The sequence below is a fragment of the Panthera pardus genome, unplaced genomic scaffold (assembly GCF_024362965.1).
Source record: "Panthera pardus isolate Hobbes unplaced genomic scaffold, ASM2436296v1 HiC_scaffold_3, whole genome shotgun sequence".
NCBI classification, from domain to species: domain Eukaryota; kingdom Metazoa; phylum Chordata; class Mammalia; order Carnivora; family Felidae; genus Panthera; species Panthera pardus.
Window position 1 is genome coordinate 16644653 of NW_026526876.1, and position 16251 is coordinate 16660903.

The 16251-nt window shown below is 53.3% G+C and overlaps 1 protein-coding gene across 1 annotated transcript in view; it reads right to left on the minus strand.

Moving 5' to 3' along the window:
• The window catches only part of TNRC6C (trinucleotide repeat containing adaptor 6C), a 96610-nt gene that overhangs the window by 45044 nt on the left and 35315 nt on the right, over window positions 1–16251 (minus strand). The window contains 1 exon segment of the mRNA XM_019466070.2: window positions 8900–11509. Within this exon segment, the coding sequence (XP_019321615.2) occupies window positions 8900–11291 (2392 nt within the window). The 5' untranslated portion in view covers window positions 11292–11509.

Genomic DNA, 16251 nt, shown 5'->3' on the forward strand with positions numbered 1-16251 from the left:
TGGCACACACACAGCAGACTGGTAGAAAACGAACACAAAGCAGTCATACGGCCGGGAAACAGAACAGACGCTCCGTCGGACCAGCGACCCTCATCTTACGTGCTCCAGACAGCGAAATCCACAGAGTGCGTTCTTTCTTTTGTGAAATAAGAAACCAACTCTAGCTTGTTCCACGGGTGCTACCTCTATAGTTTTCTAAGTATGACAGGCAGTCCTTATTGGGAAGAAAGGATCGGTTAGAAAATGGCCTATCAGGGGCGCCTGGGTGGCTCGGTCAGTTGAGCGCCCGACTCACGTTCCGCTCAGGTCATGCTCCCGGGGTCGTGGGATCGAGCCCCGTGTTGGGCTCCTTGCCAAGCATGGAGCCTGCTTAAGGTTCTCCTTCTCCCCCCCCCCCCCCCCCGCCCCTCTCCCCGGCTCGTGCACTCTAATAATACATTTTTTTAATTAAAAAAAAATGGCCAATTATAATTAAATGAAGGAAAGATAAAAGACTGAAATTGCATCGACTGAGCACCTGAGTGCCAGCTATGTGCTTGGCATTTCTAGGTACCGACTTGAATATTAACGAGACGGGATTTTGTTCACACCAGTGGCCATCACGCTTACTATAAATTTATTACAATGCTTGCTTGGCCACTGGCTTATGGAGGGACAACGAATAACTGGTAGCTATGGCAACAATTAATTTTTCATATTTGAAATCCAGACAGATATTTACATAGTGAAGCTCTCTATACAGGAGTTTTCGCTCAGTCAGATGGTAAAGTCTCCTACTTTTCTGGATGCCTCGTTTCAAGAGCATTCATTTAAAACTTCTCTTCCAGACTCAAGGGACTCTATGTGAGGGTTACAGATAAGGTCCTTTTTCACTGGCCACGTGGCCTCGAGCTGCTCAGAAGAGCTAGATGTTAGAAAGGGGACGTTTCTTTGGTTTTTATTTGAGTGTGCTAATAGAGATTTTAAATGCGCTCTTTTTCATTGATACAAGGGGGAGCCAAATTGTACTTTTAATGGTCTTCTTCATTCCTTTTGAACCGAAGGTACCTCCAGCAAAAACCTGTGTGCGTATCCCCAGGGTGTGCACTGAGAACTGTCCCTCCCACCTCTCCGGCAGGACGCTTCTGATGCCCTGTTTCTCCTTCTGCTCCAGGCCCGCTTACCACGCCCCCCAAAACACAGGAAAGTGAAGACGCCCCCACCAAACACCCCCTCCCTGCCCCCTCCCCCCCAATCCCATATCCACAAAAAGCAGACTGCTCAGATGACTCCTCTTAGTAACTACCGTGTGGTGCTTAAAACAGAATCACTCTGGCCGGGCGGTCCTGGCGATCTCTCTCTGAAGTCGCGGCGTGAGAACAGCTGCGCTCCCGGCAGCACCTGCTGATTCTCTCTGCGGGTGACTCCGTGTTTTGGTCTCATTCTTATACCAAAGGATGATGAAGGGGCGGGGGAGCTGCAGGAAGGACAGCGTTCTCCAGCTTCTGCTCTTTAAGAGACTGGGGGCAACAACACACGCGTCTCGTCAACCTAGGCAGCGGGGTCCTGAATCCAGTTTGTTCCAAGTTTTAGTTTATCGGATGGGTGATAAGCCTCTTCCACGATTAGCTTGCACAGTCTCTGCCTTTGGTTATGATTTTGTGCTGGAAAACTAAGTGATAAAAAAAACCTAAGTAGTATCAGGGGATTAAGTACCCAAGTGCAAAGTGCAGTGGGCCTCTGGCGGAGCCTTCTCCGACCTGCTGGGGGCAGCCACAGTGATTACCCTGGGGCGGGGAGGTGGGGGGGGGTTCCCTGCTGGAATGCCCGGCCAAGGCAGCGGGTAGACACGCCCGAGGAGCTGGGGAGAACAGGTAGTAAAACGGATAAAAAAATCCTGCAATTCGATCAACACGAGCAGTGCGGTCCCAGTTTACCGATCGGCCTATGGCATTAATATTTCACTTCCATTCATTGCTGGAAAACACAGCCCCAAGCAAGGTTTTACGACGACGCTATGCTGCTGGTTTAGCTCGGATCCAGTCTACGATGGCCTTCCTATCTGACGCTAAACTAATTCTATGACTAGCGATCTCTCTACTCCCTGACCCCCCGGTTCCTTTCAAAGCGTCGATCTAAAGGTTTGGGCGAAACCTGAGAGAGTTCACCCTGACATTCTCCCCCAATCTCATTGTTAGATTCAGAGTCTGCAGTGAGGGTTTACTTTACGTCAAAAGTTTAATTAACTGATATTCAACGTTCTCCTGTGTCTGCAAATTGAGTTTTAAGTGTCCAGAACATTTACTTCTAAGTGTATTAATCAGGCCGCGGACTATTTTTAGGATCCGCGTCCTTCCCTTAGGAACAGAAGTAAACGCTATGCTTGCACTTCCCCACTCTGGGCCACACCTCCAGTGACTGTCAAAGTAACAGACGGGCTCTCCAAAGACTCGGTAGCTCTTTGCCGCATTAGGGCACAAGCGAGCAGGTCCTGCACACCTGGTTCTCGTGAAGTCACGGGCATGTTAAGGAGCAGGTTCTGTGTCGTGCCGTCTTACACGACCGGACTGCCCCACGGGTCCCTCTCCGGCAGCTTATCATCCCTGATCAAGACAGGCAGAGGGACACTCGTCCAGAGTATTACCACGTTCCATCTCCTGAATGGTTTGAAGCAGAGCCAAACAATCCAGTTTATGAAGCTATGTTGCATTTCCTAAATTACCTTCCATTTTCCTCAGGCTCATCAGAAAACAAATTAATATCCGCATAACAAGAATGGGACAAACGTGAGTGTCCTAAGTGTAGCATTTCCTTCTGTCAAACCAGACACACACAAATGTAATTGAGGAAACGTATCTTGTAGAAGAGGTCAATACTCTCAAGTGATCATGATCAACAACTTAGAACCCAAGCTCTGACACAGGTGCAAGTCTGTGTGAAACCAGCAAGGCCAACAGCAAGCCGCCGAAAACGTGCAAAAGACCAGCTTTATGAAGAGCAGAAATTTCGTCAGTTGGTCGGGTGCATCAGGTAGTTGCTGGGAGCGCAGAAGCCCGGAAGGTTTACGAAAACCAGTCGGGGCGAGGCTTCGAGCCACGAGGTGACTCACAGCCTGATGGGGGCTATGACCGCTGCTGCCATGAGTGATGTCACAGTCCCCGCCAGGAGGGCCACGGGGCCGACCTTTGCGTGGACGAATGCAGAGGGCCAAAAGGAAGGAGCGAGCTGTCATCGCTAGGAGGCAGCTGGTGTGACGGGGGGACTGCTCCTTCTACAGCCTCAAAGAACAGCTCGGTGCGCCAGGCTGGGAAAGTGACAGGCTTCTACCTCCTGTAACCCCTGAGGGCGACGAGCTCTGCTCTCACTGCACAGAGTGCCTGCTTCAGGCCTGGGACTTGAATCCCTGGGGTGACGTGGGGCAGGAATCATACCTCCGTGTGACAGCTCAGTGGCCCAGATGGAGAGGGACACCGCCGTGAGGGGAGACGTGGGGCAGGACCCCGGCCCACATCACCATCCGCTGAGCTCGGGAGTTTCTGCCCGGAAGACACCGGTCTCACTTTCTGGCCGTCTCCGTCAGGCGGCCAAACACAGCCCGCACCGCCCCCACGCTCTTGCTCTGGCCCCGCGATCGCTCATGCGCGTCAGGCCTGACACCTGCAGGGGACACCAGGGACGCGGAAAACCCCACTGCTACGGTTGCATGGAGCGCATGTCCCTTCCCTTCCACTCGGCGACATCAGGTGCAATTCGTTAAAGGAAAATCACCGGTAAATATTTTTCACGTAGAAGAGAACGATTTGGGCGAGAGCGTCTTTATCGGGGGTGGAGGTCTCACTCTCCGTCTACCACAACACCCGGGGAGAGTAGATCCTAAGGGGAACATCCCAGAGAGGAAAAAAATCACTAATGCAACACGGTTCCAAGGTCTGTGGGGCCGTTTCGGACGCAGGCTCGCAGAACGGCGGCGGGCGAGGCGGACACCGCACACCGGGACCTCGCCGCGCACGCGCGCAGCCCTCAGTCGGCCACTTTCCACCCGTACGTTGAGGCCCAGGGCCGCGAGGTTCCAGGAGAGGGGGTGCGCAGGTGCACCGCACGTCAGGAACCCCCGGCCCAGGGACACGCTGCGGCGGGAGCTTTTTCCAGAAGACCCTGAGCAGAGGGAGGGGGCGCAAACACAGACGCTCAAACCGTGACCTGGGAGGAGTGGCACTGGGGTGAGGATTCCCAGAAGAAGTCTTGGGCGGACGGGACAGGACAGTTGTGTCACGCAACGCCACACGTGGGGCTCGAGCTCACAACCCTGGGACCAAGAGTCACATGGTCTACGGACTGAGCCAGCCGGGCGCCCCATGACAGCTATTTTTAACCATCAATTCTTCCCAGAGCGCAAACATCCACTGGGGTGCTAATCACACCACAGTCCCCGTGACGTAGCTCATCACCTCTGCCCCCGGACCGCACCACGTCTCTACGTCCGTATCCTTCCGTTTCTGGCTTCAATTCTCTTGCTTCCCACTTCTCATTCCTTCAAGTTCTTTACATAACATTTCAAAGTGCTTAGAAATGTTAGTTACAACCTGGTAAAAAACAGGAGTCCCGAACCCCAGCGCCCCAGGGAACCAGCCGGTTCATGCACACAGGCCCCCCGTGCAAAGCACCCGTGACCTCTCAGCGGGGAGGCACGAGAGGCGGGGGGGGGGGGGGGGGGGGGGAGTGGCAAGCGACGAGGCTCACGGGCTTCCAGGCAGCCGCTCTGACTGCTGCCGTCCAAATCCAACGTGTCAGAGCTTCCGGGATTTCAAGAGGCCAGAGATCTGGAATTTTATATAAAACGTTTTCGTCATAACTGCTGATTCATACGAAAACCGTGGGCCGATGAAGGCACCTCTGTGGACGTGTTGCAGTCCGCGGCCCACCGGGTTTCTGACCTTTGGTTTGGGGAACGGAGGCGTGTGTGCAGAGGCTGCAAGAGCCTTGAGCTCCAGAGAGGATTCCCCATACAGCGGCCCAGAGCAGAGTGGATCGCCGAGGAATCTCAGGAGGCTGCGGAGGCCACGTCCGGCGGGTGGACCGGCGCAGGGAGGGGTCTGGAGGGCGGTGAACTGAACTGAACTGAACTGACCGCACAAGGGGAGACAGCCCTCCTTCCGCTCTAGCTGCCGGATGCTTACAGCGAAGACCCAACAGCTAGTCACGTGCTCGGCGGCCCTGCCCGAGGTGACGATCTCTGCCCCCTTCGCCCTTGCCCGGCTTCTTCCTCCGCACCGCCGACACCCTGCACAGTCGCTGGCTAACCCGCGAGCCTCGGCCCTCCTTCCCGGATCACACCGCCACCAGGGCAGGGGTTCTGCCTGTTCCTGTTCCCTGCTGTCCCCCAAAGCAGAGCGCGAGCCGGCGCACAGTGGGTCCTAACGAACACACGCTGGGTAAATGAACGTCCATCTACTGTGAAACCGACCTCTGGGTCCCAAACGCTGTCCAGCAGCCCTCTGGGGACGCCTGCTGAGCCCTCTGCTCCGTCTCCTACGTGGGCGAATGCGACCCTCGCCTCTGCTCCTGTCCGCCCCGTCTGCACTTGAGGCCGGGGTCCTTGACACCCTCAGAGTAAAAGAATCCCGGAAGGCGTCTGTCACCCTCTGGCCACAGACACTCGGGCCTCCTCCCGGCTGGATGCAGGGAGCCCCTCCCTTTGCATTTACTCTCCCTCTCTACTGGCTCCTTTCTGTCAGTCTTCAAACAACAAGCTGAGTTCTACCGTCTTAAACAAAACCTCGGCTCCCGACCCTGCTCTCGACTCCTGCCGCTCTCCCCCCCGCTGTGCCTGCCGCCCAAGCTGTGGCTGGGACCGGCTTCCACAACCAGCCTCTGCCACATCTCCATGGGACAGATGTCTCCCGCCGTGCTCCCGGGTGAGTCAGCGAGGGACATGCCTACCGGCCCGCTTGCCAGAGCTCTGAACCCCCCGTGCTCGCCTTTCCTCTTTGTTCCCACACCTGGTTTCCAAGCCCGGTTGCCACCTCTGTCTCCATGGTGCTTTCCAGCCACCGTCCCAACCCAGGCCACCATCACCATCAAGACCCTGGCTGAGCTTGGCTCTTCCTCTCCCGCTTTGCTTCCCACTGATTTTTCTAGTTGGGACGATTCTACAAAGAGGTCTGATCATTCAACCTGTGAAGCTTCTCACCGGCCTCTCAGAAACCCCTGGGTACAACCTGGCTCCTTCAGGGGCCTGGAAGGCCTGGCCCAATCTTGCCTTGGCCCCTCTCCAGCTCTTGTCTGCAAGGCCTGCCACCCCACCCCTTGCCCCAACCCCAGATCCCTGTGAACTTCTTTCTGTTCCTCCCACACGCCGCCTCTTCTCCGGCGTGGACCTTCTCGAGCGCTCGCCCCTCCATCCGAAACACTCCTCTGCGCTGCTGCCCGACGTCGGCTCAGCCCCGACCCCTCGTGGTCCAAACCCTGGTTGGAGGCCATCCTACGTGCCGTACTTTGCTGGCCCTGACTATCGGGCACCATGCTCAAGTAGTCCAGGCGCGTGGAGGTTCAAAGAGGGCAGAGCTCCTGTCTTCCACACCGTTACATGCCTGGCACACAAGAGTGTTCAACGATGTATTTCCAGTGAGTGTAGGTCAAATAAAAGGATAAAGGCACCAGTTCTAGAAGCATTCGTGTAGGTGGGTGTGAGAGCGTGGTACCAGGCGGTGGGGGTGCCCAACGATTCTCCCTTCGTATCTGTTTCAATGATGTTGGGTGGTCAGAGCGATCTTTTTTGAACCCACATCTCTGCACAGGACAGAGTCAACAGCCACTCAACATCCATTCTCCTGCCTTCTATGAGGCTCACAGTTAAAACACGTCACCTTCCAGACTCCCTTGCGTTGGATTGTGGATGCAAATTCTGTTCCACATATAAGGTGACCGACTGAGTGACCGTGAAGAAAGGACTCTATCTTTAGTGTTGTCTTTATGGCGCGTTTACGAAAATTTCGGGATTCCAGTAGAAAACTGGAAGGAATCACGGATACGCTGATTACAGAATCAGGAAACAATAAGATCTCAACAGGCTAGGGGACTGGAATCCAACGTTTACTGGGTGCAAAGTTCTACGCTTGGGACCAAGGGGCCAAGTGCACAAGGAACAGTCCTGAGCAAGGAAGGGCTTCGTAGCAGTCGTAACGAAAAGAGGTACTTCAGACTTTAAGCCGAATTTAAGAAAAACAGTGTGACGCGGCTCCAAAAGGCTAAAGGAAACTTAGAGCGCATCACAAGGAGTAGGATTCTGAGGAGGGAAGGAGGTTACAGCCTCACCTGATTCTGCGCTCGCTCGTTAGAGCCACACGCGTAAACCCACGACATCAGTTCTGGGCACAAAGACCCTCCTCGCCAGCTAACAGCTTATCCGGAGGACAAACAAAAAGGAGTTAAGACCATGACCGTGGGGGCGCCTGGGTGGCTCAGTCGGTAAAGCGGCCGACTTCGGCTCAGGTCACGATCTCGCGGTCCGTGGGTTCGAGCCCCGCGTCGGGCTCTGTGCTGACAGCTCGGGGCCTGGAGCCTGTTTCAGATTCTGTGTCTCCCTCTCTCTGACCCTCCCCCGTTCATGCTCTGTCTCTCTCTGTCTCAAAAATAAATAAACGTTAAAAAAAAAATTGAAAAAAACAAAACAAAACAAAAAACCATGACCGTGAGGAGGAGCTCTAAGGAGCCAGGAAGACGTCCCGGAGAACGGGTAGACGGAACAGGACTATGTGCCACACTGCCGCTCGAAATTCTGCGATATGGGACAAGAGGGCCTGCCGTGCTTTGGGCAGTCCCCAAGGACGGCACTACACGAGCAATTACAGAAGCCAGAGGGAGGCTGGTGACGGCACCGCCTGAGGAGACATGACAGCCAGAGCAGCAGGCGAGAAGGGCGCTGGGCGGGAGGGGGCCTCCCCGGTATCGTGGGGGGGCCCTGACGCAGAGGCTTCTAGCTGTGTGGGGAGCGTGCAGGACGGGGGGCGGGGGGCCCTGACTTGGACTGTACTCTCCTTCTGGTTCTTCTATACCTGGGACTCTGTGATTCGGAGGCCCGGTTAGGGGCCACTGCTTAGGCAGGCTCCACGCCCGGGGCAGTAAGGCTGTGTGTGCCACGCACCGACGTCCCAGCTAGAAAGCGGGGCCGCTGCCCGCTCCCGTCACAAAGCCCGGCTGGATCTTATCTGGATCCCATGCGGTGAGCACTGTGTGTTCATCCTGTCACAATCCCCGCTCCCTGGGGGGAAGATTCTGGTCTGGGCCTCCTTCCTGCCGCCAGCGTCCAGCAGAGTGCCTTGCGCAAAGCAGGAACTCAAAACCCAAGGTTTAGTCTAATTTTAGGATTTTTCTTCCGACTGGAATCACAACGTGCCTTGTATTGTATAACGCCACTCCCGCTACACGCACGATTTCATCTCAGCGCAACCACGCATCAGGAACGCCCGCGGAGCTCTAAAGCTACCCGCGAACGGGCTTCCCGCAGACCCACGTCGCCAGAGACGCTGGTGACCGGTCCCCCGGCCCCCAAGCACTTCTAACCAAGGCCGGGCTGGAGGACCACTGGCTCATCCCGTAAGGAAACGAAGACTGTCGCAAGGAAACACCAGCTAACGCAACGGTCCCCGGTCTTTTCCCGAACGGGGGGTATTTCTTCTTTACTCTCCTTAACACTGGAAGTGCCGAACCTCTCTGTCTCTCTCGGGTAGAAAGAAAGCTATCAGAGAATCCCACTTTATTTATTCTCCGGGGATAATATTTAAGTACGATGCTACAAGGCGAAGGGCACTTAAATCAACGTCCTCTGCTACCTAAAAAGGCCACGGGGATACGTACACACCCGTGCTAGGAACAAGCGATCTCGCGTAAGTTCGAGAGTCACCTAAAGGGCCCGCCATACCTGGACCGAGCAGCGGCGATCGACTCAGCTGGGCGCCGGCCTGGTGTGACGGCGGCGTCTCGACCACGTCCGTGCTGCTGCTCGTGGTGGTGGTGGTGGTGGTGGCGGCGGCCGTGGTACTGCTCTGCATGCCCGGGTTGTTTCTATCCCACATGTTTACAGTTTTATTATTGTAGTTGCTCGGGTCACCCCAAGCTGAGGTACCATCATCGATTTCCATTTTGCGTCGGATGGATGGCGGAGAAGGCTCCTCCCAGCCCGTGGCCTCACTGTTGTCCTTCTGTTTGACAGGGACCGGACCCCCGATCCACCCGGTTCCCGTCTGCTTAACGGAAGCGGCTCCTCCCCAGTTACTCACATTGCTGTCTTGGGGTTTGCCCGCCCAGTTCTGTTGGGGGCCGGGTTTTAAAGACTCTCCCCAGTTTGTCCCTGGATTCACCTTTGCGTTTGTGCCATTACCCCAGCCACTGGTCCCAGACCTGGTAGCGTCGTTCCAACCAGACCCTGACCGATTACTGTCGGCATCCCATCCAGAGCCGTTTTTTTTCCCGTCCCCCAAGTGTCCGAGGACGGAAGACGAGTCCGCCCAGTCTCCCCCTCCAGCGCTCCAGGCCGGATTGGATTTTTGTCCGTCTCCCCAGGTTTGAGATTTGGGCTTCTGGGGCTCCCCCCAGGTGGGCGACTTGTCCTCCTGGTTTCCGGTCCCACTCCAAGCGTGGCCGCTCTTGGCGACAGCAGCAGCAGCAGCATTATTAACAGCAGTAGAGCTTATCGAGTCCCCCCAGACCCCCGGGCCATTTGGCGCTTTGTTGCTGCCGTCCCCCCACCCTGTGCTCGCCGGCGCAGCAGCAGGCGGTGAGCTGACCCACCCGGATACTGCAGAGGTATTTGTACTGCTCACGATGGACCCATCACTCTTCGCCCCTGAGTGTGAAGGCTGAGGAGCCGCACAGCCCCAGGCCTCTGTCCCGTTGTCATTTTTCCTCTCAGACCTAGGGGACTCTTCAAATTCCCAGGCAGTGTTTTGCTTTACGGGAGTCTGTCCCCAACCAGTATTAGACAGGACTCTCGGGTCCAGATCGTTCCTTGGCAATTGGATATGCCCTTGGTCTAGGATCCCTTTATCTCGCCTCCGGCCTTCTGCTCCTTCCCTCCCGGAGCCCCCTTCGTGGTGACTGCCGGAACTGTCGCTACTTCCTTCGCTTGCCGTGGTTCCAGAAGACGCGGCTTTGGCCCAAGAGTTCACGTGCTCGCTGCCGGGCTGCACGGCAGGATTCTGGCCGCTGACGCTCGGACCGTCCCACCCTGTCGATCCTTTCCCGTTGCCGTCACCGTTGGAATGCTGGTTTGGGGGCTTCCCCCACTCCCCATTCACCCCGTTAGAGGCGCTTCGGGTGGGGTGGCCCCAAGCCCCCGAATGGATGTGACCGACGCCGCCGCTGTTGCCGCCGCCCCGTCCCCAGGCGAGGAGCCCGGGGCCGGCAGGAGGGCCCGAGTCCCAGGCGTTACCGCCACTTCCTTCCTTCTGCGCCGCACTGCTGGATCCGTTCTGTTTAGCGCTCAACGCCGAGTTCACAGTGTCTCCATTGCCCTGACCGAAGCCAGAACTGCTGCTTCCCGCGGCAGGGTTACCCGGGGACAGGCCCCACACGGAACCGCCGAGTCCTTCGCCGCCGCTCCCTCCGACTTGAGACACCGAGGATCCGTTAGCACCAGGAAGGCCTTGCAGGTGGGGTGGGATGATGGCCCCCATGCCGACGGCCATGCCCCAGTTTGGCAGTCCGTTCGTCTGCATTGCATTGACAGGGTTTGGCGAAGAGTTCATGGGGTTAGTGTTATTTGGTCCATCAGTGTTAAGGTTCTGAGGTTGTACGCTGAAAGACACATTCTGAGAAGCGGACGTTTGTGGTTCTGTGCTCTCCGGCGGCAGCAGGCTTCCCCAAGCACCTAAAGTGCCCGGCGGGTTCCCGTTCTGGTTGCCCGCGTTTTGACCTATGGCACTGACCGGACTGCAAATACTGGAAGGGTTGCCTGTCGCCACAGTTCCTTCGTGTCCGAGTACGGGCCAGGCGGCCGGGTTGGCATTAGGGTTCAGGTTGAGATTAATGCCGGCATTGGAGTTGGAAGCACCCCAGCAATTCTGGCTTCTCCCGTCTCCGATCATGCTGTCCATTTTCCCATCCCCGCCGCCGAGGGAGCAGTGAGCTGGGCCCGAGCCGGGGCCCGCGGCTACGCCCCACACTCGGGCCGCGTTCCCGTTCCCGTTGGCGCCCCCTGCTCCCAGGGCACCCTGGTTAGAAGGGCTCTGGACGGGCACCCCGTTGGTGCCATTATTGCCGTTCGTCTTCTTGGTGTGTCCGGTGAAGGCGCCCTGGGCACTCCCCGTAGCCATGCTACTGTTCTCCGAGCCACAGTTGGAGGCAGAGTCAGTGTCCGTAGTGCATTCTGAGGCAGACTCAGTCTCCGTTCCTGTGATGGAAGGCCACGCCTCCTTGTCGGTCCTGTCTGTGATCACTTGGTCCCAGCTGCAGCTGGCTTCGCTTCTGTGCGTGGGCTGCTGTCCCCGGTGGGAACTGTCATAGTGATCTGCCGATCCGCCGTGACTGAGATCTGCAAAAGATGAAACACACGCGGGATTAGATCTTGCTCGCGTGGGTCAGCGGAGCCCCTGTTCACTAGTCTTTGGGAGAGGCCCCTCATCTCCAGCTTCGATTCTGAGCGGCACATGCCAAAAAACGACTCAAAGGAAACAGTTATTCGGCGTCTTCCTAAGTTCCCATTTGAAAAAGGGCTGACGTTTCTACAATTATATCCGTTCTGACCGCGACGGCACAGCGTCATCCCTCTGGAGGAGCCTCACAGGACGCGCGAGCACGCGGGCGTCTCGGAAGGCGTCCGCAGTAAAGGAAGCCGCGTAGCTGAACGCAGCACGCTGGAAATTTCGGTGGCCGCGGCACACCTAAACCTACTCAGACTTTGGAAATGCCGGGGACGACGTGTCCACACGCGGCCTTGAGTCCAGCCCGTAGTTCTCTTCAAGACCTCCAGCCGGAGCTAGCATAGAGTACAGAGGCTACACCGCTCATTTAGTAGAAAACGAGTGTAAATACGGTGCGAAACCGCGGAACAGAACCAGTATTTTGGGGGTGGGGGACGGAGGGAGAGAGAGAAGAGGCATCAGAAAATGCTATCTTGTTATCAGGGGTACCGAGGGTTAGTTATACTATTAATTTATATGTGTAATGACATTTACACTATTTACCTAGTATGACCAGCAATTATGGCTTATCACTGTTTCCTCTGTGTTAATAACAACAAATAAGAAGTCTCGAAGGATCTCCAAGGATTCCTTCCACCCTTGCTTTCCATTTCCTTAACTTGCAGTCTTCTCGTTGGAGGCCCCCAGAATCGCTTTATACAGTGTCTTCCTATATTGCATTTGTATCATTTCACTCTTGGTGAAATGCTTTTAAAGAAGAATTTAATGGGGCGCCTGGGTGGCTCAGTCGGTTGAGCGTCCCACTTCAGCTCAGGTCATGATCTCACACTCCGTGAGTTCAAGCCCCGCGTCGGGCTCTGTGTTGACAGCTCAGAGCCTGGAGCCTGATAAGGATTCTGTGTCTCCCTCTCTCTCTGTCCCTCCCCTGCTCATGCTCTGTCTCTCTCTGTCTCAAAAATAAATAAAAACATTAAAAAAAAAATAAGGAAGCATTTAAAGGTGAAATGCATTTATTTTTTTTCAAAATTACTTTTATTTATTTAAAAAGTTTTTTTTAATGTTTATTTTTGAGAGAGAGAGAGAACGAGCATGCGCGTAGAGTAAGGGCAGAGAGAGAGGGAGACACGGAATCCAAAGCAGGCTCCAGGCTCCGAGCTGTCAGCCCAGAGCCCGATGCGGGGCTGGAACTCACGAATCATGAGACCATGACCTGAGCCGAAGTCAGACGCTTAGCCGACTGAGCCACCCAGGTGCCCCAAGGTGAAATGCTTTTAAAGAATCCACCATTTGGCATCTGCATTTTATTTCCTAGTTATTCGAGTATTTCTAACATTGCAATCCAACTTCTACTCCAACGAATTTTCCAGCAGACTGCATTACAAGTACGTATCACTCGGGGCACCTGGCTAGCTCAGTCGGTTAAACACCTGACAGCTCAGAGCTTGGAGCCTGCTTTAGATTCTGTGTCTCCCTCTCTCTCTCTCTGTCCCTGCCCCACTTGTGCTCGCTCTCTCTCAAAAATAAATTAGCATTAAAAAAAATTGATGTATGTATGTATGTATCACTCAAAAGTAAATAAAACTAATATAAAAAATTAATTTAACTTATACATACAACTCACACAACTCAGAAATCTTTGACAGTTTCTTCAAATAGTATGACAGATAATTGCAATAAATATTTCCTCTCTTTTACAATCTTTTCATCATTATGTTTTCTTCAAATTTTTAGTAAGAAAAAACTTACTCCTAGGCAGTAAAACTGGGCTTCCCCCTTAAAATTTAATGAAGCTAAAAGAAAAGGAGAGAGTGCAAAGAATGATCACTACAGCCACAAAGAACATCCTAGAGACAACTTCAACCTTAAAAAAAAAAAAAAAAAAAAGGTTTTGGTGTCTGATTTAACTGGGAGGTGATGAATTTAAGCTATTTTTAAAAAATGTTTACTTATTTATTTTGAGAGTGAGTGAGTGAGTGTGGGAGGGGCAGAGAGAGAGGGGCAGAGAGAGAATCCCAGGCAGGCTCCAAGCTGTCAGCACAGAGCCCAACGCGGGGCTTGATCTCACAAACTGTGAGATCGTGACCAGAGTCGATATCAAGAGTCGGACACAACCGACTGAGCCACCCAGGCGCCCCTCTGCAACCCTGGTTTGTGACAATTTTCCCGACTGGTTTTGTGTGTGCTACAAAAACTAGCTTTTGTAATAACTAATTTAAAGAAATGAATGAGCCTCTTGTCATTTAACACAGAAAATAAGACCAAGTTAAAAAACGGGGATTATCGCTCATTATCAACAAATCTCCCACCGTTCGCTCCCCATCAGTCCTGCTTCCTTCAGGGACAGGATATACCAGGAGGCAGACCAGTCCCCTCCTGACCGGGCTAGCCCTCACTGCAACCCACACCTAGAAGCCAGGACAGAAACAACCTGGCTTCCAGTGCGTCCCTTCCGAGACCTGGAGTACCTTCTGAATACATCGTATTATCATTTCTATCCCGTAACAGGTCACAGTGTAAGAGTCCGTTCTCTCTTAATGGTCCAGAGGGTTTGGGCAAAATGCTTTCTGATTACTGCTCACCTCCCAATCTGATGGACTCACACACAGTTATACATCAGGTTTGAAAAAGGTGTTTGCATCCTTGATGGTACGAAGGACAGCATCACAGGCCAGTGGAAAAAGGAAGGCCTAGCTAATAAATGCTGTTGGGACAAGTGGCTAGCCATATGGAAAACATAAAAGTAGATCCCTGCCTTCTCTCATATACTAAAGTAAGTTCTAGATGGATTGAAGACCTAATTAAGAAAAGTAAAACTTTTTAAAAGATGTTTATTTATTTTGAGAGAGAGAGAGACAGAAAGAGAGAGAGGGAGAGAGGGGGAGAGCACGCACACGTGCACGAGTGGGGAAGGAGCAGAGAGAGAAGGAGAGAAGGAATCCCAAGCAGGCTTCGCGCTGTCAGCATAGAGCCTCATACAGGTCTCCATCTCACAGACCATGAGATCGTGACCCGAGCCGAAATCAAGAGTCAGGGGCTTATCCGACTGAGCCACCCAGGAGCCCCAGTAAAACTTTTTTTAAGCTCAATAAGTAAATACAGAAAGCTGTCGCTATGACCTGGGGCATTCATCTTCTTAAAGAGTTGATAAATTTGACTATGTTAATATTAAAAACACTTGTATGACAGAAGATATCATACAAAGGAAGCTAAAAAACGAGCCACAGACAGGAAGAAGAGAGAACAGATAAACGATGATTATCAGAATAAAGAACTCCTAAACTCAATAAGAAAAAGACAACAACCCAACAAAAATGGGAAAAGGAAGATGCAATTTAGAGGATGCCCGCGATAGCTGCTAAAACATGAAATAATAACCAATCTCATCAATCATTAAGAAACGCACTTGAACACCACGAGACACCATTTTACACTTTGGTCATTTTACACAAAAACATGAGGTCTGATTCCCTTCGGCAGAGACGAGAATGGGATCGAGCAACGTCCGTAACATTTCTAAAATAGAGATCTGAAGCAAACGTGGCAAAAGATTATGTTAACTGTGTATTGTAGACAGTTGTATCATTTTCTGTACACTTTCTTCTACTGCAAAATGTTTAAAAAAAAAAAATTAAATGCTTAGGGGCGCCTGGGTGGCTCAGTCGGTTCAGTGTCCGACCGTCGGCTTCAGCTCAGGTCACGCATGGTCCCAGGGTTGCGGGATCGAGCCGTGCGTCTTGCTCCATCCATGCTGATGGCGGAGTCTGCTCAAGACTCTCCCTCTTCCCCTCCCCTGCGTGTGTGCGCACGTCCCCTCTCCTTCTAAATAAAAACAAAACAAAAACTTAAATGCTTAATTGCGATAACAAAAGCGACATAGCTGGAATCCCAAAAGGTCCCCGAGACGAGCGGCCACTGTCATCAGACAGTAGGGATGCAATTAAAAGGTCAAACCTCTACTGTTCGAAGACCGTTCCAACTTTACGCACGCCAAGAGATTCAGTGTGATGAAAACACCAGTCTGGTCACTGAGTTACGTCTGATTCCGGAGGTGAGTTCCTCGAGGGCACGGATGTATCTTTTGAGTTTTAGAGGCACCATGCCTGCCACGTGGCAGGCGACCAATAAAGGTTTCCTGGACAAACCAAAGCACACGCGTCGAGTAGCGAACCTGAGTTCCAGCTAAAGGCGCAAGTGACCCCAACAATGTGAAGTCCCTTCACTCCACAAAGACGATGACAGACCACATAAACCCTAAGGTTCTCAACTCCAAACTGGACGATTTCTGGAACTGACAAATACTACACACACACACAAACACACACACACACAAGTTGCAAGCGACGTGTGTGGCATATTCAATCTTAAGCAAAGATTTTTTGTGGTGAAATAGACATTTCCCATCTCCGCCCTTTTCGAGTATACAGTGCGGCGGCTTGAAGCACATTCACGCCGCACAAGCATCAGCAAACTGGAGCGTATACCTGTTCCACACCAGCTCCTCCTTCCGCCCCGCCCCCCAGCCCCCAGGCTCTGGTCACCACCACTCGACTTTCACACTCTGGGACTCTGACTATCCCACGAACTTCCTATAAATGGAATTCGTGCAATCTTTGTCCTTTTGGTCTGGCTGATT